This window comes from Rana temporaria, chromosome 12, assembly GCF_905171775.1.
Source record: "Rana temporaria chromosome 12, aRanTem1.1, whole genome shotgun sequence".
NCBI classification, from domain to species: Eukaryota; Metazoa; Chordata; class Amphibia; order Anura; family Ranidae; genus Rana; species Rana temporaria.
The window spans coordinates 77467868-77490495 of record NC_053500.1 but is presented as its reverse complement, the minus strand read 5'-3'; the positions used below and the strand labels follow the sequence as shown (position 1 = coordinate 77490495).

Here is a 22628-nt window from a genome sequence, read left to right as displayed (position 1 = left end):
TTTTCTCGATTTAGGACCCAGCCGAACCTCTCGAGGTATTGGACCGTGAGGGCCACTGCTCGCTCCAAGCCGGGAGACGAGTGGTCTATGACTAGGAGGTCGTCCAGGTATGCTAGGATCGTGACCCCTTGGATCCTTAGCTTGGCTAGGATCGGAGCTAGGACCTTCGTGAACACCCGGGGGGCCGTAGCCAACCCGAAGGGAAGCGCCACGAATTGGAAGTGACGCGAAGCCACCATGAAGCGTAGATATCTTTGATGTGGCTGATAAATTGGAACATGAAGGTAGGCATCCTTTATGTCTATGGACGCCATGAAGTCGTCCTTCTGGAGTGTGGCAGCTGCTGACCGCACGGATTCCATCCGAAATGAGCGGATCTTTAGATATGCATTTACCATCTTTAGGTCCAAAATTGGCCTGACATCTCCATTGGGGATGATGAATAGGTTGGAGTAGAAACCCAGCCCCTGTTCCAGGACTGGCCGGAATCCGAGGCGGATCGTTTGGAATCCTCGACTCCTGGAAATGAGGAGGAGGAAACCTTAGGAAATCTAATTTGTAGCCTGTGGCCACGGAAGACCGTACCCACTCGTCGGGAATGCTGGCTTCCCAAATCTCTGAAAAGAGTCGCAGCCTTCCCCCCACCTTCGTGGGTGGGGGCGCCCCTTCATAAGGTTGGCTTGGGGGCTGGTTTTGCTGGTTTGCGAAACCACTGCCTTTTGCCTCTAACAGCCTGTCCTTGTGATTTGCTGTTGAAGCCGAAGTTTGCTTTTGCAGGAGGCCGTCGATACTGCTTGGCATTAGAGGGCCCCTGCCCAGGGGAATACTGTCGTTTAAACGCAGGCCCCTGAACCTTCTTCTTAGTTGGCAAGAGAGTACTCTTGCCGTTTGAAATGGTCTGAATGTATTTATCTAGGTTTTCTCCGAAGAGTCGTCCTCCATGGAAGGGGAACCCTACCAGGAGCTTCTTGCATGGGGGCTCAGCCTCCCAGCTTTTTAACCATAAGAGTCTTCTCATATGGATAAGGGATAACGATAAACGTGACGCTTGCTGGATAGAATCCTTGATTGCGTCTACCGTAAAACATATGGCCTTAGGGACATCCGAAAATTCTTCTGCCTGCTGGGCAGGAATAAGTTTAAGCATCTGCTTAAATTGATCCGATAATGCTTGAGCGACCCCAATCGCAGCCACAGCTGGCTGTACTACTGCCCCTGCAGTAGTGAAGGAGTTCTTAAGTAGTGCTTCCAAGCGCTTATCAACTGGATCCTTGAACACCTGTATGTTTTCTACAGGGCATGTTAACGATTTGTTAACACATGAGATGGCTGCGTCCACTGCAGGAGTAGCCCATCTTTTGGAAAATTTTTCTTCCATAGGATATAGGACAGAGAACTTCTTAGGTGGTAAGAAGATCTTATCTGGCTTGTTCCAATCTTGGAACAAAACTCCCTCTAATAGAGGATGGATCGGAAACACAGCATTGCTTTGAGGCGCCCTCAGTGAGCCCAAAGCTGAAACCGTCGATACCTGGAGATCTGGTACTGGCAAGTTGAATGCCCTATGGACCAAGTCCGACAATCCTTGAATCCACCAGCTCTCCCTCAGGGAGACTGCCCCAGACTCCTCTGTATCCGGATCTTCGATCCCTGAACCTACTTGGTCCTTGTCCAAGAGGTCGTCCAATTCCCCTGAGGAAAGGACCTCCTCTTCTGAGGGTCCGCGCTCGGGCGACGGAGATCTATTCCGCTTACTGCCCCGCATAGCTGCGGCTATCATTTTACCCATGCTTTTCTGCATCTCTTTTAAAGAGGTGAGTAATACCTCCTCCGTGACCATCTTAGGGTTGGACTGACCCGCGTCAGCTCCAGCCCCAGATCCCGATGGCCCCAAGGCTCCCTGTGGGGAAAGCAGCGGCATAGCATTGTCCGAGACCTCAGACTCTCTGGGGGAATCCCCACCTCTTGTACCCTTGTTTTTTGATGCCATGGTACAATACCGAGGTACACCTGCTACTTATTGGTACCTGGGACTTATAAATAGTTAAATGCCCAAACACCTGTTTGGGGGATAAAAAATGCTTCCTCTCCCCTAGATGACACTTTTTTTTTTTTTTTTTTTTTTTTTTTCAAATCTAGGAAAGAAAAAAACATTCTGTCCCCCTGAGTAGTATTGCAAGAAAAACTATGAGATGGAAAAGAAACAGCCTATTCCTAGGCTTGAAAACAGTCTTTCTGAAGACTGCAATATTCTTTCTGGCCACTGTGTGTCCTCGGCGCCCCGTGCTTGCCGTTCTGGTCTTTCCTCCTCAGTTCCAAAGTATTGAATGAGCTATATGGAACAAACAAGGAAGGGCCGCCCCTTCCTTAAGCCACTGACCCGCCCTTCCCCCCCAGCAATCTCAAACAGGAAATGCCCCTCCCGACAGGGGGGGGGTGGGGTTGGGAGGAAGGGACCTCTCTGCTCCAGCAAACTGCAGCCTGCAGCCTGGAACCATGAGGAGGTCGGCGTTTTGCCTGCTTTGCAGGCCGTGAGGAGGAAGACTGAATGGAGCATCGCCTGGAGGCTTGCAGGTAAGCACAGCTCTCTGACACACACATATACTTTTATATCACAGGCCCCACTCAATGCTTTTCCAACACTACAAGGGAGGTCACATCTTATGGGGAATAATACATATAGAGCCATCCTATCTTTATGATATGTGACTAGTTTGCCAGATGCAGTGCATAACTTTAGGCATGTCCCCTGTGACCCCCCAGAAAAAACCTGCTAAGAACCAAGTTCCGCAAGTTTTTCCCCTCACTTACCTGCTCCATGCCGCAGGACTTTGCCAAGCAAGAGGCCCAATCTTCCCCCATCTCGGTGGGGATGTCTAGACCTTCAGGCCCTGGGTTCCTATGAAGGATCCACTGTCCTGGGCCCATATAGCACTCTGGCAACAGAAACATTAGGCACCCAAAGGTTTCTAAGTTCTGGGCCCAGGGTCCAGCTCTCTAAAAAGAAAAGCATTATGGGCTATACCCCAAGGGTTTGGGGTCCGGTTACTGACCACTTTAGCGCTGAGGCTTTTTTGGACAGAACCGGTTAGCTCACCTAATCCCAAGGATGTGGAGGCAAGCTAAACCATGACTAACACCTAAGACACTGGCGGAAAAAACTGAGGTACTCCTCCTATGGGAGGGGGTTATATAGGGAGGGGCATTTCCTGTTTGAGATTGCCAGTGTCTACACCTGAAGGTACTCCATATAACCCATATAGTAATGAATGCCGCTCTGTGTCCCGTGATGTAACGATAAAGAAATAAAAAACAAACAAACACACACACGCTATCACCAATTACACCAGTATGAAAACAAAATCTCTAGGACAAGGGTCCCCAACCACCAGGTCGAGGCCTGATGCCGATCTGTGCCCTGTTCAAAACCAGATCATGCACAGGCAAGGAGGTGAGCAGCGGAACAGCAGAGAAATTACATTACCGCCGCATCACCGCTGATAGCCTTCTTTGGAGACGAACGACCATTTTACATAGTTAGTCAGGTTGAAAAAAAGACACAAGTCCATCTAGTTCAACCATAAAAATAAATGAATAAAAAATAATATCATACGATCCCATATACTAAATCCTATACCCACAGTTGATCCAGAGGAAGGTGAAGAAAAAAAAACAGCTAGTGGCCATTTTAAAAAGGGTAACTATAATACATTTACATTTTGTTGATCCATTGCTTAACCACTTCCGTACCACCCACGCATATATACTTCGGCAAGGGGGTCTGTTAGATTTTGAATTTATTACTATTTTATGTGATAAAAGTTTCTGAGAATCAATATTTAAACATGGTCATTTTGAGGTTTGTTGAGGACAGACGAAGGTCAGTTGCTGTGTATGCAACATCTATTCTTGAAGTTCTACGTCAAGACAATGGGTGGAGATATGTTACGTAATATACACAAGTGGGTGTTACGTTTGTGACAGTAACATCACCACCTTTCTTGGAGCTATTCTAAAAGAAATTATGCTTAGCTCGGCTTTAAAAACAGTATAAGAATCCATGTGGTTTGCGTAGCTAGGAAGGAACGCTGGGGTCACCCGATCCTACAGGGAGATGGGGGTAGGAAGCCCACCCTGCGGGAAGCCTTCACTATGGAAGTATCGGGGGAATGGACCCTATCCAGCAGAAAGATTACCATCCAATTCCTTCTTCTGAATTACCATCTTGCCATGTGTTACCAGCTATAATTATGTAAGCATTGTCGTTTTGCTTGTCTATCTTGAAGAATAAACTTCACATTATTGGAAGGATGCCCAAGTCTTGTATATTGGGAATGAAGCGCCTGGAAGAAAGACTATGGACATAACACGTGTCAAAAATGTCCCCTCCCTCCCTCATTCAACATGGTCCGGCTGCGCAAAATCACGTACCTGTATGTGATTTTGTGCACACGATCTGGGGTACTGGCTGGCGCCGGACTCGCCGATTGGCTCCCGCTGTGTTCAATCACAGCAAAAGCCGCCGATCATTTGGAGAAAATGCAGAACAGCGGTCTGCCTATGTAAATAAAGCAGACCGCTGTGCTGTCAGGGAGTAAAAACGAGATCTTGTGTTTCTGGTAAGCAGAAACATGGATCTCTCTTTTCATCTAGTGCATCCACTTCCCCGACAGTTAGAAAGCATTCCCTAGGAGCACACTAAACCCCTTGATTGTCCCTGGTATTAACCCCTTCCCTGACAATGTCATTTATATAGTGACATTGCATTTTTGTTTAGCACTGATCACTGTATTGATGTCACTGGTCCCCAAAAAGCATCACTTAGTGTCAGATTTGTCCGCTGCAATTCCGCAAAAAAAAAAAAAAAAAAATAAGTAGCTGCTCGCCACTATTACTGGTAATAAAAATAAAAAGTTCATAAAAATATCGCATAGTTTGTAGACGCTTTAACTTTTGCACAAACCAATCAAAATACACTTATTGGGATATTTACCAAAAATATGTAGCATAATACATATTGGCCTAAATTGGTGAATCATCCAGTGTTAGACGATTTTGTTATTTTATGTAAAAATTTTAGTGTCTAACAAACTATGTATTGTGAATATTTAACTTATTGAATAAATATTAATTTATATCAATAGCCAGTCTGTAGTCACATTGACTTGGTGTGTTATTTCAAAGAAATTCTACATTGGCTGAAAATTACTCAAATTAATCGTTCAGGCAATTCCTGACACACACACACATAACACTGCCAGTCCCTCTGCTTTACTATTAAAAACTGACCACATTAAGCAGGAGAACACAACGTGGTCAGTTCTCTAGCTGTGCTGGCAAAGCAGCCGGATGGCCTCCAATAGTCAGACTTTTCCTGGCACGCACCCACAATCCCCGCATAGCCTTTCACTGGAAAGCTTAGCGTCCTGCTACTTCTCCTCCCCCCAGCTCTTATGCAGCAGGGGAAGAGAGGGAATTTGATCACCCTAAAAAAAGGGGGGGGGGGGGGGGGAAGACATTTTATGAATAAAAAAGAAAGAAAAAAATCTATACAGAAATGTTTTGTCTAGGACCGAAACAACTAATCGATTATGAAATTAATCGATTACAATTTTCATAATCGATTAATCGGCCAGTAACATAATAGGGTTAAAAAAAACTAAAATTAGCCCTTTATAGTACAAAAAAGAAAATCACTACTGTAAATATTACTTTCACTGTCCCACAGTAAAAAAAAATTAACCCCTTACAGTAGCGATTATTTGCTCTTTTTGTACTTATTTTTTTCTTTTTAACCCCATTATGTTACTAAACATCTCAGGCCTGGGTCACACCTCTGTTTTTTGGTGCTTTTTGCAGAAACACACTACAGTTCATTTACATGTTTTCCTATGGGACACGTTCACATCCATGATTTTTTCAGCTGCTGCGTATTTGGAAAGGGCAAGGAGTTAACGCAAAACAGTGCTATTTTTTTTTTGGTTTGATATACTTCAATGGAGAAGCTGCAGAAAGGCAAATGTGTTTTTCTGGCAATTTGTGTTTTGCAATCTGCCCAACAAAAAAATGGCCCCAAATTTTTTTTTTTTAAGGCTATTATCCGATTAATCGAAACAATGATCGGCCAACTAATCGATTATGAAAATAATCGTTAGTTGCAGCCCTAGTTTTGTCGTCCATTTCTATTTCAAACTGAATGGGTTGTTTTACAAGGTGATCGTTTACAATCACTTTACAACATTTATTATAAACTGGCCAGTAGATGGCACTTTCCTTTCTATACACATGCGATTCAGACAGGAATTGCAATGCATTCCTGATCAAATCAAATGTGCATCTTTGCAGCACAATTTGTGCATATTCATTTTGTATTGATGCAATTGGTTTCGGTATCAGGAGCATTTTCACGAGTACTCGTATCGGTGCATCCCATCTCTGGTGTAAACAAATGTTTTAGTAAGGGACACGGTAGCTATGCCAGAGTCAAACATGCATGTAATATGGCACCAAATCGAACTTAGTTTACTTTAGTAATACAATATTAGCAATACAATATAAGCACACAGCTCATCAAAGATGGCTTGGCAGCTAAAAACTGATATTTTCACTCAGACAAAGCCATATACCTGTGAAAGACATGATGCTCTTTTTCTATAGCCTTCTGTATGCCAATACAGGTTCAAATAGTTAATCCCCATGTTAAAGATTTTATTTATGCCCACATATGTAAAGGATTAATGCCCCAGGGTTGTCACTTTATAATTTTAGTTAACACTTGCTCTGTGCAAATTCTACTGTAAAATACCAAGACAGCAAAAATCGAATAATTTCGCAACTCTCTTGTGTGCGTATAACAATCACATGACCTTTAAAATAGATTCACAAGCCAAAACAGAAAGGTTTTCTTTCTGAAGCCTTAGGCTAATTTGCAATTGCACACACATAAGCTATCTTGGCAAAGGATACAATATATCCCTAGTCCCCTTTATAATGCTGAGAAAAGTGCACCAAACAATGCTACCGACTTTCACTAGAACCCAGTCAAGGAGATTTTCCACATAACATTACCTGCAAGGGGGAAAAAAACTTTAACTACACCAAACTAACAACGGCTATCTCAACATTTGAAAGTGGTATTGCAAATTGTGCATTATAAGAGTACGTGCCTATGTTTTAGATTTATCACACTGTGCTCCAACTTCATGTCTGTTTGTACACACTGCCTGCATGCAATCTGCTTACAATATTCCTAAGGAGAACTGTGAGGGAGGCTGCCATACTGATGAGGAGAGCAGAGAGCCAGGCAGTGCATGTGCTGCATACAGGAAAAGGTAGATCATATCTGAGGAGAGCAGCAGTTTAATGAAAAGGTGAACACCCTCCGATGCACTTACCTCATTGGATAATTAGCTTTCACTGCCCACACAGCCAATGCAGGGGTCTGAGGATTTAAAAGCTGCAGTCTTCTTCTGGGATAGAACAGAGAGTGATTCCGATTCATCAAGTTATGGCATTTGACCAAACAGAATCACTGTGATCCATCCCGGCAGCCCTAGGGAATGATGGGGAAGAAAGCCACAGCTTTCAAATCACAGGGTGAACTTACACTTTAAATAAATCTTCCTTCTGCATTTAACACTTTATGCAACTTATTATTCTCTCAATGCACTGCTAAACTGGCCAACTAAGTGGCAAATGAGGTTTATTGTTGATAAATTTAAAGTTATGAACTAGGGGGCTAAGAATATGCATGCGTCATACATACTAGGGGGGGGGGGGTCAATAGTGGAGAAGGATCTGGGTGTTTTGGTAGAACATAGACTTAATAATAACATGCAATGCCAAGCTGCGGTTTCTAACACAAGCAAAATCCTTTATTGTATTGAGAGAGGTATGGACTCCAGAAAAAGAGATTAAATTTTGCCCCTGTACAAATCATTAGCAAGACCTCATCTGGAATATGCAGTTTAGTTTTGGGCTCCAGTTCTTAAAAAGGATTTCGGGGGAACCAAACTGATAAGAGGCATGGAATAGCTCAGCTATGAGGAAAGATTAGAGGAACTGAATTTATTCACTCTGGAGAAGAGGAGATTAAATAGGGATATGATCAACGTGTATAAATACACAAATGGTCTATATAGTGAACATGGTGAGGAGGTATTCACTTTAAAGCGGAATTCCACCTGCAAAAAAAAAAAAAGTGAGCAGCTACAAATACTGCTGCTTTTGACTTTTAAAATAAGGACACTTACATGTCCAGGGCACCCGCGATGTCCGCACCCGAAGACAACCCGGTGCTCGGCTCCAGATGGAGGCGCCGGCATCTTAAGTAAGGGAATCAGGAAGTAAAGCCTTGCGGCTTCACAGCCTGTTTCCCTACTGAGCATGCGCAAGTCGCGCTGCATGTCCTGACTGGTCCCTGCTGTCTTCTGGGACCTGGGTGTCTCCCAAAAGACAGCAGGGGGATAGAGGAGGGGCCAAACATGGCCTAGATTGCGGCGGATACTGTGGCGATCTTTTGCCGGAAGTGGGAGCAAATACCTGGATTAGACTGGTATCTGCTGCCCCTCCCCTCCTGAAAGGTGCCAAATGCGACACCGGAGGGGAAGAGGAATCCAGATCAGCAGAAGTTCAATTTCTGGGTGGAACTCTGCTTTAAGGTCATCACAAAAAGATAAGGGGACACTCTTTATGTCTGGAAGAAAACAGATTTAACATCCAAATAGGGAAAGGCTTACTCACACTAAAAGCTGTAAACATGTGCAATAGACTCCTTCAAGACCTGTTTTTGGCTAGCTCAATAGAGTTTTTAAAAAAAGGCCTAAATGCACCAGGGGTAGTTGATCCAGGAAATATCCGATTGCCTCCTGGGGAATCGGGATAGAATTTTTCCTCAACCAAAGCAAATTGGATCATGTTTTTTTTTTGGCTTCCTCTGGATCAAATGTGGGTATAGGGTTGTGTGTATGGAGGTTTTCTATTTGTGTGTGTGTGTTTTTGTTATCTCTTGGTTAAACTAGATGGACTTGTGTCTTTTTTTTTTTGACTTGGACATATTACCTGTCAATGCTGAGAAGATCCACTGCGTCATCTTTTTGGGCTTTCTTAGTTAAATAACTCCAGCGTCATTCACAATATAAGCCACATTTAAACTAATACAGCGCCCCTGCCTTTTCTTTTAATCTCCAGTCTTTTTAGCCACACTGTGGGCTCTCTGGATCTGACTTTATCCCTTATGGGGTCTGCGCTTCCCGATTGATCCCTGTGGGGACAGTGGAGCCATTTACTTAGCTGGTCACGTCATAATCCCCTGATGAAGCCAAGGGTTTGGCAAAACTAGACGGGAGGACCTGACCATTTGTCTGTATTATGACGTTTTGCTCCCATGTTCATAATGTACTGTTCGTGTGCTTGAATAGACTAATTGCCCAAATATAATAAATATTTGCATGTTCATTACAAATCAGCACTTTACCTACAAACAATTAGATTTGACATGTCTGCATTGGAAAGATAAGAAAACAGTTCAAAGGGGTCACCTTAACTTACCATATGGGACACTCCAAAGTCTTCTGCATGACAGACAGGACATCCTGAATATCTTCAACGTGTTGAGTTTCACAAGTCATTCTCTCTCCCGCCCTCTCTCTTACAAAAAAAAAAAAAAAAAAAAAGAATGCACATATTGGTCAATATTTGCGGAATAGTAAAATACTTAGTGTAACTCTGACATTTTAAAATATTTAAAGGACTCCACAGTTTGTTTCCACAATCAACTAACATTTAACACCACATTTGTCAAAAAAAGTAACAAATTCTACACAAGCCATTTTTTTTATATAACTACCTTTCCATTTCAATAACACCCATTTGTTATTTTTTGAAAGCTGTTAGAAAAGTAAAAATGTCATTAGGCGTATAGAATCCGGAGTACGGTGTTTGTGTAACTCAAAAAAGAAAAACAAATGACATGTTCCACTCACATAACATTCCGATTTTCTCAGGATTCTGAGTTAATTAGCTACATTGTTAGTCGGGTCGAATAAAGACTGGACCATCAAGTTTTTAGTTCAAATATTCTTTATTAAAAAAATATATTTTTTCCTTTTTACACATGCATACGATCCATTAAACCAAACTCTTGTCTCCAGTTATCTTAAAGTGATTGTAAAGTCAGAAGTTTTATTTTATCCTAATGCATTCTATATTGTAAGGGGTTAACATCGGTAGCGGGGTGTGTGACCCCCTGGATGGGTTCACTACACACTGAATTATACAGAGAAACCGCCGAAGACGGTTGAAAGCAAAGATTTTGGTTTATTCTTCCATCTTGCTGGAAACAAGTGCAAGCATCAAAACAGCATACACAAAATCAAACATAAAATAAACCCTGGCCACTTGGGGTGTCTACCTTCACCACACAGGAACCTATCTATGGAGTCTAGCACAGCCTACTGCTGAGCAGACACTGCTGGTCATACAGCAGAAAAACAAATAGTCTTTTTGATTTTTATCACACAGAAAAATCAACAGCACCTCACCTCTTCAGAAGTATTTCTGATCACTGCTCTGCTTCACTCAAAAAGCCTCAGGATGCAGCAATCAGTAGTAATCCTGTGGATTACTTATAGAGGCCTTAATTGCCTCATTCTGAACAGATGAAGTTTTCCAACACCCTAATCTTTCTGGCTACTTCTGCAGCCGACACCTAATAATAATTGGTGTATTGTCTAAACAAGGCAGAAATGTATCTCCCGTCTGTGACAACACCCACAGATTTACCCGACTTCCTGTCACAATATATTAAAATAAACCTTCTGTGTGCAGCAGCCTTCAAGAACAGCTGTTATACAACTGATATAAAGCAACCAACCCATTTCCTTTTAGAATGACCAGTCAGACACCAATCTAGGGGTGCAACAGATCGTCACCCCTCGATCCGCGGAGCGCTCCGGAGCCTAGGCAAGTCCCCGGCTTCGGCCTAGCTCCGGAGCAGCGGCCATCTTGCTCCACCCAGTCTGCTTGCCAGAGCCCAGCGTGACACGCTGTGCACTGGGCTCTGGCAAGCCGACATGGAGAGGGAATATTAGCAGAGAAGCACTAGTGTGAGAGGAGGGGGGGGGGGGGGGAAGAAGCACATTTCAGGGGTGGATTAAAGAGGAAGCAGGTGAGACTGTTTGGGACTTGTTAAAAGTACAATCTTGATGTTTTTACAGATATTATATATAGCTGTAAAAACATCAAGATTGTACTTTTAACAAGTCCCAAACAGCCTCACCTGCTTCCTCTTTAATCCACCCCTGAAATGTATGTGTGTATATATGTATATATATATATATATAAAAAATTGGACCAATGAAAACACCCTTTTTTTTTTTTTGCGCTGATCCGAAAATGATCCGATCCGTGACTCCTGATCCGAGGATCGATCCGATCCGTGAGTTTTTTGATCCGTTGCACTCCTACACCAATCCCATAACTTCCTCTTCAGCAGCTCAATATAAATGACTCTGCAGTAGGCAGAGACTAGCATCAGGTGTCCATAGTTACACTGCTTCTCCCTGCACACCATCAGCTGTATAATCACATGCTCACCATATTGTATTTGAAATAAATAACTGGCAGCCCTGCACTTAGAGGTACAGGGCTGGTGGAGTTATTCATTCAAAATAAACATAGAACCAGTTGCCTGACACGAAAATTCTCTCCCTCCAACTTACTGTGCTCCTGCTGTTTAGTTCTGTTGCTGTGTTTTTTGTTAGTAATGCACCGACTGAAGTACAGTGCACCCTGGATTGGCACTCTTTTGCCCCAGCAAAATCCTGCAGATCTGACAGGGTAGTGCCCGTTACAGCCCAAGGAGCTGTGTCTACAGTTCTTGTGCTCAGTTCACTGTGGCTGTATGAACAATGACAGGGAAGAGGAGAACTCCCCTGTCAGATCTACAAGGCTTGCTGGGGAAAAAACTGACTGCCAATACAGGGAGCGCTCTCAGCACTGTACTTCAATAAGTGCAAATAAGCACAGCAACAGATCTAATCAGCACAGGCATAGCAAGTTGGAGATAAAGGCAAAGAAAAGGGCGGCTCTGTAAACCTAGTCGTGTGTAGACGGCTGTGAGTGTGGGGGGGGGGGGGGGGGGTGCACAGGTGGTGACTTGGGTTGGCCAACTCGTTCCGTGTTCATTTCGAATAAATAACAAAACTGCTGCCCCTCTCCAGTAGAGCACTCTGTAAACCTGGCTGTTCGGGGGACTAAAGAGGTGACATGGGAGCTGAGAATTCCCTTGTAATCACTGCAGAAGCTGAAAAATTAAAAAGCCCTTCTGAAAAAAAAAAAAAAAAAAAAGAGGACGTCACAGTCATTTAAAGCTAGAATTTGTTCACAGAACGTGTAAAGAAGGAATTTGTTTATGATTGAGTAAATAGGGATGGTAGGGGAGGTTTAGAGAACTTCCTATCGCTGTACAGGCGCTTTCAAGATCTTAATGGGAAGATGACAAGTTATATGTAACACAACATACCAGGTGTCAGCTGATGTTGGCTCTTTACGGGAAGGAATTACATTACCTGCCATGTCACGTGACAGTTCTCAAACTTAAATGACCTTGTCACTTTACAATTATAAAAAGAAAGCCATGCACAAAGTAGTCAATCACATATTTTAGTAGAACAATAAGGATCAGTTCACACTATCCAGATAAGTCACTTCTGGCCAGCAGTGGGTAGTGCTCATTCATATGTGCCACAGCCCTTGCTGCCCCTCTGAAAAGCAATCAGCGGTGGATTGCTTTTAAGAGACTTGTGGCAGAGGGTAAGGCGGTGATATGTTATTTAACTCTGATAATGCCAAACAACTGCGTCAAAACCATGTGCATTGAACGTGGTTGCAGAGCAGCCGCATGCACTTGAACGAGTTGTGTTCAATGGCAGTGCCACCTGCTAAATGTGACAGGCAATTTAAAGTGGTTCTAAAGGCCAACATTTTTTTTTTTTTTACGTTAATACATTTTATGCATTAAAGTGAGTTCCACACAGAAATGGAACTTCCGCTTATCCAGTTCCTCCTCCCTCACATTTGGCACCTTTCAGGGGGGCTGGGGGGAGCAGATACCTGTCTAAGACAGATATTTGCTCCCACTTCCGGGATCGCTGCAGAATCCACGACGATCTATGCAATGTCCAGCCCCCCCCCCCCGCTGTCTTCTGGGAGACACACAGGTCCCAGAAGACAGCAAGGACCAGTCAGAATGCTCAGCGCGACTCGCACATGCGCAGTAGGGAAACTACTTACTTAAGATGCTGGAGCCTCAACCCGAAGCCGAGGGACAGGTCGGCTTCGGGTGAGGAAATCATGGGGGCCCTGTCCTTATTTTAAAAGACTTAATTTTTGTTTGCAGGCAGAACTCTGCTTTAAAGTGGAGTTCCCCCAAAAAAGTTCCACTTTTTGGAATCCTCTTCCCTTCTGGTGTCACATTTGCCACCTTTCAGAGGGGAGGAGGGAGCAGATGCCTGTGCAATACAGGTATTTGCTCCCACTTCCGGGCATAGGTCACTGCTGTGATCAAGGTGACCTCCGCCACATTCTGCGCCTACTCTGTCCTCCCCCGCTGTCTTCTGAGAGACACACAGGTCCCAGAAGACAGCAGGGACCAGTGAGGACGCGCAGCGAGACTCACGCATGCGCAGTAGGGAAAAAGGAAGTGAAGCCTCAAAAGGCTTCACTTCCTGATTTCCTCACCGAGGATGGCGACGGCAGCAGCCGAGAGACTAATCAGCTTTGGCTGCCGACATTGCGGGCGCCCTGGACAGGTAAGTGTCCATATATTACAAGTCAGCAGCTGCAGTATTTGTAGCTGTTGGCTTTTAATATTTTTTTTTTTACCACTTTAAGGTAAAAAATCTTCAACTGATGCTAGATTGTGCATTGCATGGCAGTGGAGAGACACGTGACCTCTAACAATCTCGGTATGGCTTACCCGGATTGAAGCGGTGAATAGGATGGAGGATTTGGTACTATCTGCTCAAAATCCATATGAGAACTACTTAGAAACTTGGGCCCAATGGAATATATTTAAAGTTTCAGAGGAAGGGAAGTCTCTTTTTCTACCCTGAGTTGGTGCCTACATCTCCCCTGCCAACGGTTTTAGACGCCCTGGAATGGGTATCTACCCCCCCCCCCCCCTTTTCCTCTTGTTTTATTCTTCTTTTGTTGTCGTTATGTCGATTTTACTTTCTAGGGCAGGTTGTCCCTTAAATGTTATTATATTCTTTATCTTTTTTACAATAAAAATGGATTTGGGCTGGTCAGAGGGGCGTACTTTAGTGGGGTGTAGTAGGGTTCGGGTAAGGACCTATGTGTATAACCTGAATGACCTTTGAGGTTGCTAATACATGTGTGGCAACTATGGTTGTATAACGTTTTATACCATGTAATATACATAGTTAGTCAGGTTGAAAAAGGACAAGTCCATCCAGTTCAACCATAAAATAAATAAATAAATAAAATAAAAAATATCGTACAATCCCATATACGCAATTCTATACCCACAGTTGATCCAGAGGAAGGAAAAAAAACCAGCAAAGCATGATCCAATTTGCTACAGAAGTGGAAAAAATTACTTCCTGATCCCCCGAGAGGCAATCGGATTTACCCTGGATCAACTTTACGTATAAATGTTAGTACCCAATTATATTATATACGCTAATGTGTTGATTGGTGTATTATGATTGTATAGTGTGAGATGTACGTCACTGTACCATGCCCTTTGATTAAATAAAATATTTTAAAAAATTAATAAAAAAAAATCTTCAACTGACATACCATGCCATACCATACAACTGCATGAGTTCACGGAACACTCAGATTTGCATGCAGCCTTACTGCCCACCAGGTGTATGTCTGAATGGGCCCTGCCCTTAAAAGCACAGCACCATTTACTTTATTGCAACATCACGTACGGTAGCATTTTGTGACTTGTGTGCCACCTCGCAGCTCATCCAAAGACTGCATTCCAGTGTGAACATAGGAAACAATTGGTGCGTGTCTTTGTGGCGATTGATGTCTACGTAGTGCAAAAAAAACGCTGAGTTGCGCACAAGTGTAAATGAGCTCTGCAAGTTCATTTAGCTCTAAGGCCCTATTCAATCTTCACTTAGCTGGAAAGATTGGATTGAAACCTTTAGGGCAGCCCTATGTGCTACAAACACAGCAAAGAACAGCTTCAAAACCTTTTTGAGCGTGGAGCGTTTTTTCAGAACGTGTTTTGCCGTCACAAACACAAAAACTGCACTGCATTCGGGGTGCCATTAAGCAGCACAAGTGAGTTGCATATTTCTGCCAGCTTTTTTTTTTTAGAGTAGTTAAGTGTAAATGGGGTCTAAGGGCTCTTTCACACGGCAAGTATACCAGACGGACACCGCTTTGCTCAGCGGGGGATTGATCCACTGAGCAGGCGGATGACGGGTCCGTCTCCGCTCACTGTGTTGAGACGGACCTGTCAGAGTCCCGCTGACCTTCATGGGGATATAAGATGAAAATGGACCGCCTATGTTCACCATCTGTCTGGATGGACAGAATCGGATCAGATATCGGCAGACATGTCATCACTCTATAGAGGTGAATGGAGCTTCCGATCAGGTCCGCCTGAAAAACTGACAGGTGGACCTGATTGGAAAGCCTATGTGAAAGGGACCTGAGTAAGGCCCCTTTCACATTGGACCTGTAGCCGCGGTGGCGGTATATCGCCGCTAAAAATAGCGGCGCTACACTGCCGAGATTGCTGCGGGAATCGGCCGCTAGCGGTGCGGTATTAACCCCCCGCTAGCGGCCGATCAAGGGTTAATACCGCCCGCAATGCGCCTCTATAGAGGCGCATTGCGGGCGGTATTGCCGCGGTTTCCCATTGTTTTCAATGGGAAGGAGCGGTATACACGCCGCTCCTCTCACCGCTCCAAAGATGCTGCTGACAGGAGATTTTTTTGTCTCCCGCCAGCGCAACGCCTCAGTGTGAAAGCCCTCTGGCTTTCACACTGAGGTAGCTGGGCAGGAGTTTTTCAGGCGGTATAGCAGCGCTATTTTTAGCGCTGTACCGCCTGAAAAACCCCTCAATGTGAAAGGGGCCTTAGTGAAACCCATTTAATAATTACTGCGAGTCTGCCTCTTCCTAAACGGCTCCTTACCGTAGAATGCCAAAATGAATGCAACATTAGGTTCTGCTTTATGTTGTTGTTATTATAAAATGTATTATTATAAAGTATAACTAAAGACAATTTTTGTTTGTTTGTTTTGGATGGAGTGGATAGTGATTAGAACATCAGTGCCCCCCATTAGGGAGATAGCCCCTCTCTATTTGTCCCATTTACTATTATCACTAAAAGTAAAAGGTAATCCCAAATTCTGAGCAGATACCAGAACAATAATAGAGGAGAAATCTTCCAATGGGGACACTAGTTCTGGTGACACCCAGGAATTCCCTCACTGTGGAGGATTTTCTTTCACTTCCTGTTTTGGTTGTGGGACAGGAAGTGAAGGGAAAACTCCCCAGTGGGACGCGGATGGCAAAAACTAATTGGAATAAAAACGATTGCCTTTAGTTCTACTTTAATTCTAATGACAGCCTGTGATGAGCTAGACCCCCCCAATATGGTCCCCACCACTGTGTGTCATAGAGATCAATTACAGTGATTGAGACGGCCTGGTATCTGTATATAAGGCAGAACAATCATAACTGCTTCCTGACCATTGCACAGGCAGGCAGAAGGACGTATCTATATGTCCCCTTTAAGAATTAGCATTGTGGACGCGCGTGCCCAACTGCGGACTCGATGTCCGCAGGGATACCCGCTATCGTCTCACGGTGGGGAAGAACTGGGAAATGCTAATGTGAACAAGCATTTCCCTATTCTTTCTAGTGACAGGACAGTGTAAACTGCTTCCTGTAATCGGAAGCGGTGATCAATGTCGCGTCAAACATAGCCCATCTCCCCTACAGTCAGAAAAAACTCCCTAGGAAACACTTAACCCCTTCAGCGTCACCTAGTGGTTAACCCCTTCACTGCCAGTGTCATTTTCACAGTAATCAGTGCATTTTTATAACACTGATCGCTGTAAAAATGACAATGGTCCCAAAAATGTGTCAAAAGTGTCCGACATAATGTCGCAGTCATGATAAAAATCGCTGATCACCGTCATTACTGGTAAAAATATATATATATATATATATATATATATATATATATATATATATATATATATTTTTAATAAAAATGGCATAAAACTATCCCCTATTTTGTAGACGCTATAACTTTTGCGCAAACCAATCAATATACACTTATTGCGATTTTTTTTACCAAACATATGTAGAATACATATCGGCCTAAACTGTGAACATTTTTTGTTTTTTAATAGTTTTGGGGGATATTTATTATAGCAAAAAGTAAAAGATATTGCTTTTTTTTCAAAATTGTCGCTCTATTTTTGTTTATAGCGCAAAAAAATAAAAACCGCACAGATGATCAAATACCAACAAAAGAAAGCTCTATCTGTGGGGGGAAAAAAGGACGTAAATATTGTTTAGGAGCAAAGTTGCACAACGGCGCAATTGTCAGTTAAAGCGACGCAGTGCCAAAAAGCAAAAAGTGCTCTGGTCTTTGGCCAGCCAAATGGTCAGGGGGTGAAGTGGATAAAGAGGAAAATGCTCATTATTCATACACATACAGACTGAGAGCTGTAATGTTCTATGATGGGGGTGGGGTGCCATGTAGGGAAGCTCCCTCAGATAATCAGTATCGGAATAGTTACAGAAAAACGGAGGAAAGATGTGAGGACACCCCGACCCTCAGTGCTCGGATCCCCACTATCATGATCCCCAGTACCTGAACACAGATCCCGCTCTTTCAACACTCGCGCGCTATTCTCATCGTACCGCCCAGTGCCCTCCCGTATCCTAGCAACAGGTAAGCTCCGGACTGCCCTTCGCCCAATAGAATGTCTGCAGCATAGTCGCCCTTTGATGACAGAAAAAAACTATACGCCCCCATCCAATGCACTAGCCTATGGCAAGGCTTTTTTTGACTTCCGGGTTTTGTGCGAGGGGTCTGGCTGCAGAGTGGAGCTCCACCGTAGACAGGAAGCATGTGGCCTCCACTCCTTTTTTATTTATTATTTATTTATGTAGCTGGAGCTTCACTGTCACCAGGAAACACGTGCCCTCCACAACTACACCTTTTCTTATGTTTTTTTTTTTTTTCACAAGAAAATAACCCTTTTCTTTTGTTTAAATGAACTTTAATGTAACAAAACTTTAATATAACAACCAACAAATAGACAATACTACAGGAAGTGGAGGTCACATGATTATTGTGTAGAGTAGAGCTCTAGTAACTGCAGTCTGCAGCAGATACTGAGCCATTCTGTTGTTCTTATTTATTGAGCCTGGGATTTGCAGAAATACACAATATTTTTGGTAGGTTTTGTACTTTCTGTTTAAGTGATCTGCTTAAAGCGGTAGTAAACTGAAAAAAAACACCCTGCAAAACAATGGCATAATGTGCTAGTATGCGTCGCATACTAGCACATTATGAAATACTTACCTTAGAGCGAAGCTCCCGCAGCCTGACCCGGTCAGCAGTGAGAGGACTGACATGTTGCCTAGCCGTTTCTTCCGGGGGCACTGGCTCTGGCGCTATGAGCAGCAATGGCGTCAATCGTGGTCGGGAGTCCTCCGTTTCCGGAACGATTCACCGGACCTTCATTGGGCATGCACTGCTGACGTCAGCGGCTGCATGCAGGATGAATATCTTGGTGCACGTTTTAGGAGATATTCATTTTACCTACAGGTAAGCCTTATTATAGGCACAGAATTCGTTCTGCCTAGTGACATTGTCACTGATCGTGTTCCTTGTCATCAGGAACAACGATCAGTCACGTGTAGCCAAGCCCCCCTACAGTAAGAATCACTTCTTAGGGAACACTTAACCCCTACAGCGCCACCTAGTGGTTAACCCCTTCACTGCCAGTGTAATCTTTACAGTAATCAGTCAGTGCATTTTTATAGCACTGATTGCTGTAAAAATTACAATGGTCCCAAAATGGTGTCAAAAGTGTCCGATATAATGTCACAGTCACGATAAAAATCACTGATCGCCGCCATTACTAGTAAAAAAATAATATATTGATAAAAATGCCATAAAACTATCCTCTATTTTGTAGACGCTGTGGGGCAGATCCACTAAAGAATTACGCCGGCGTATCTATTGATACGCCGCGTAATTTCAAATTTCCCGCGTCATATCTTTGTTTTGTATCTACAAAACAAGATACGACTGCATCTGGGCTCGATCCGACTGGCGTACGTCTTAGTACGCCGTCGGATCGTAGGTGCATTTTTTTATGTCGTATGCGTTCAGTTTTTTTCCGCCGTATAGTTACCCCTGCTATATGAGGCGTACTCAATGTTAAGTATGGCCGTTGTTCCCGCGTCGGGTCACAATGTATTTACATAAAACACGCCCCCATCACATCGATTTGAATTGTGCGCCCTTACGCCGCCAAAGATACACTACGCCGCCGTAACTTACGGCACGCTTTCTTTGAGGATTAAAAAAAAAAAGTAAGTTACGGCGGCGTAGTGTATCTTAGATACGCTACGCCCAACACAAATATGCGCCGATGTACGTGGATCTGCCCCTGTAACTTTTGCACAAACGGATCAATAAACGCTTATTGAGATTTTTTTTTCCAAAAATATGTAGAAGAATACGTATCGGCCTAAACTAAAAAAAAATAATGGGCCAGATCCTCAGAGCGAGTACGCCGGCATATCTACTGATACACCGGCGTACTTTCAAATTACCCGCGTCGTATCTTTAGTTTGAATCCTCAAACCAAGATACGACGGCATCTGAGTTCGATCCGACAGGCGTACGGCTTCGTACGCCTTCGGATCGTAGATGCAATACTTCGGCGTCCGCTGGGTGGAGTTCTCGTCGTTTTCCGCGTCAGGTATGCAAATTAGCTTTTTCCGTCGATTCACGAACGTACGCGCGGCCGTCGCATTCTCTTACGTCGTCTGTAGTCGGCTTTTTCCGGCGTATAGTTAAAGCTGGTATTTTGCGGCGTATAGATAGACTTGCCATGTTAAGTATGGCCGTCGTTCCCACGTCGAAATTTGAATTTTCTTTTTTTTTGCGTAAGTCGTCCGTGAATCGGGATGGACATAACTCACGTCTAAGTTAAAAAAATGACGTCCTAGCGACGTCATTTAGCGCAATGCACGGCGGGAAATTTCGGGACGACGCATGCGCAGTTCATTCGGCGCAGGGACGCGCTTCATTTAAATGAAACCTGCCCCCTAATCGCCGATTTGAATTCCGCCGCCAGAAATACACTACGCCGCCGTAACTTACAGGGCAAAATCTTTGAGGATTCGAAAGAACGCCAAGTAAGGTACGGCGGCGTAGCGTATCTCTGATACGCTGCGCGGATCCAATTCTATGTGGATCTACCCCATTGTTTTTTTTTTATATATTTTTTGGGGATATTTATTATAGCAAAAAGTAAAAAATATTGCATTTTTTTCAAAATTGTCGCTCTATTTTTGTTTATAGGTCAAAAAATAAAAACCGCAGAGGTGATCAAATACCACCAAAAGAAAGCTCTATTTGTGGGAAAAAAAGGACGCCAATTTTGTTTGGGAGCCACGTCGCACGACCGCGCAATGGTCAGTTAAAGCGACGCAGTGCCGAATCGCAAAAAGTGGCCTGGTCATTTGGCAACAAAATGGTCCGGGGCTGAAGTGGTTAACAGAGGATAGTAAGGTAGATTTTAATGTTTAAGTCTACAAATGTGCACACTGAGAATGTTGTATGACATATATTTTATTTTCAGTTTATTAATATGTTATTTCTATTACAGACAAAATCTTATGCAGGTGCAGGCATCCACTGCACCCTCTCCAGGGTGATCCCATCATCCACTGCACCCTCTCCAGTGCGATCCCATCATCCACTGCACCCTCTCCAGTGCGATCCCATCATCCACTGCACCCTCTCCAGTGCGATCCCATCATCCACTGCACCCTCTCCAGTGCGATCCCATCATCCACTGCACCCTCTCCAGTGCGATCCCATCATCCACTGCACCCTCTCCAGTGCCGATCCCATCATCCACTGCATCCTCTCCAGTGCGATCCCATCATCCACTGCACCCTCTCCAGTGCGATCCCATCATCCACTGCACCCTCTCCAGTGCCGATCCCATCATCCACTGCACCCTCTCCAGTGCGATCCCATCATCCACTGCACCTTCTCCAGTGCCAATCCCATTATCCACTGTACCCTCTCCAGAGCTGATACCACCTACCGATAGTGTAGTCTGATACGAGTTGAAAGAATGTCTGCTATATCAGTTGTTGGCCGAGTTACAGATTATGTGAGCACCTCCGCTCACTAGATTACTGTACAGGAACTGTTGCAGGTATCCATTCAAGAAGACATCCTGAGGGGAATGATGTTCCTCAAATTCTTTGGAGAGGCAAAGGCTTTTACATGTGTAAAGAGGCAAAAAGCTGCTCATGTGGCACATGTTCCACTTTGTGCGATTGTGGATTTTGGTGGCTCACCATCGCAGATATGTCTCTCCATTCATGAGCCTGAAATACAGTTTTTGCCATCTTGACAGAATAGTTGTGACCTACAATAGACAAAAGAACACCTGGCATTGTGCCTGTGCAAAGCTGAGAATATCATGTCCTCACAAAAATATTTCAAAATGGCATATTTTTCAAACAAAGAGAGATCTCTTCAGATCAAAAATCCCACCACCATCTGTCAGGAACCATGAATCAGACTGAGAAAGAAGTGCAGTAAAAAATCACACTTTTCAATAAAATGGTAAAATAGTATAAACATATTCAAAACATAGCCAGGGTTCAGTTACCAGAGCGGGTAGTCGAAACAAGCCAGTCAAACAGCAATCAGTGTGGTAGAGGCAATAAACAGGACCAGAAACCACAAGGGAAGTCAGCCAGCAAAAGTCTTTAACAGGAAAACACAGCAGAGAGTTTCCGGATATGTTGACCAGGCGAAAGCACAGGAGATCTGATCCAGGCAGTTTAAATACCCAGCAGGGCAGAAAATAAAGACCAGGTGAGTCACGGTGGAATGAAGAGTACTGGCGATTAAAGCAGAACTCCGGCCAAATTTTTTTTCCATGTCCTTGTTGATGATCTCCTACCTTCACCACCTTTAACATCCATGTTCTTCTGAGCTCTGTGATAGGCTGCTAAAAAATGGCGTGGAGGTGCTCCTAGAATGTATTCAACAACATTTAAAGGGTATCTATACTGATAATAATCCCCTCTCTGCACTGGTGGGACTGACATGAAGGACTGATATGAGGCACTGGCGGGACTGACATGTGGCTCTGGTAGTCCCTGACATTCAGCTCTGGTGGTCCCTGACATTTGGCCCTGGTGGTCCCTGACATTCAGCACTTGTGGTCCCTGACATTCAGCACTTGTGGTCCCTGACATACCACTCTGGTGGTCCCAGACATTCGGCTGTGGTGGTCCCTGACATTCAGCTCTGGTGCCCCTGTCTGACGTCACTTCCTGTCGTCAAGAGCCG

General features: G+C 44.0%; 1 protein-coding gene across 1 annotated transcript in view; it reads right to left on the bottom strand.

The window, feature by feature from the left end:
* Window positions 1-17995, bottom strand: part of BRCA1 (BRCA1 DNA repair associated) — a 290350-nt gene extending 272355 nt beyond the window's left edge. Inside the window, exons 1-2 of the mRNA XM_040331227.1 lie at window positions 17877-17995; window positions 9550-9648 (exon numbers count right to left, since the gene is read on the bottom strand). Of these exons, the coding sequence (XP_040187161.1) occupies window positions 9550-9629 (80 nt within the window). The 5' untranslated portion in view covers window positions 9630-9648; window positions 17877-17995. The remainder of the gene's footprint in view (window positions 1-9549; window positions 9649-17876) is intronic.
* Window positions 17996-22628: the final 4633 nt, after the last annotated feature.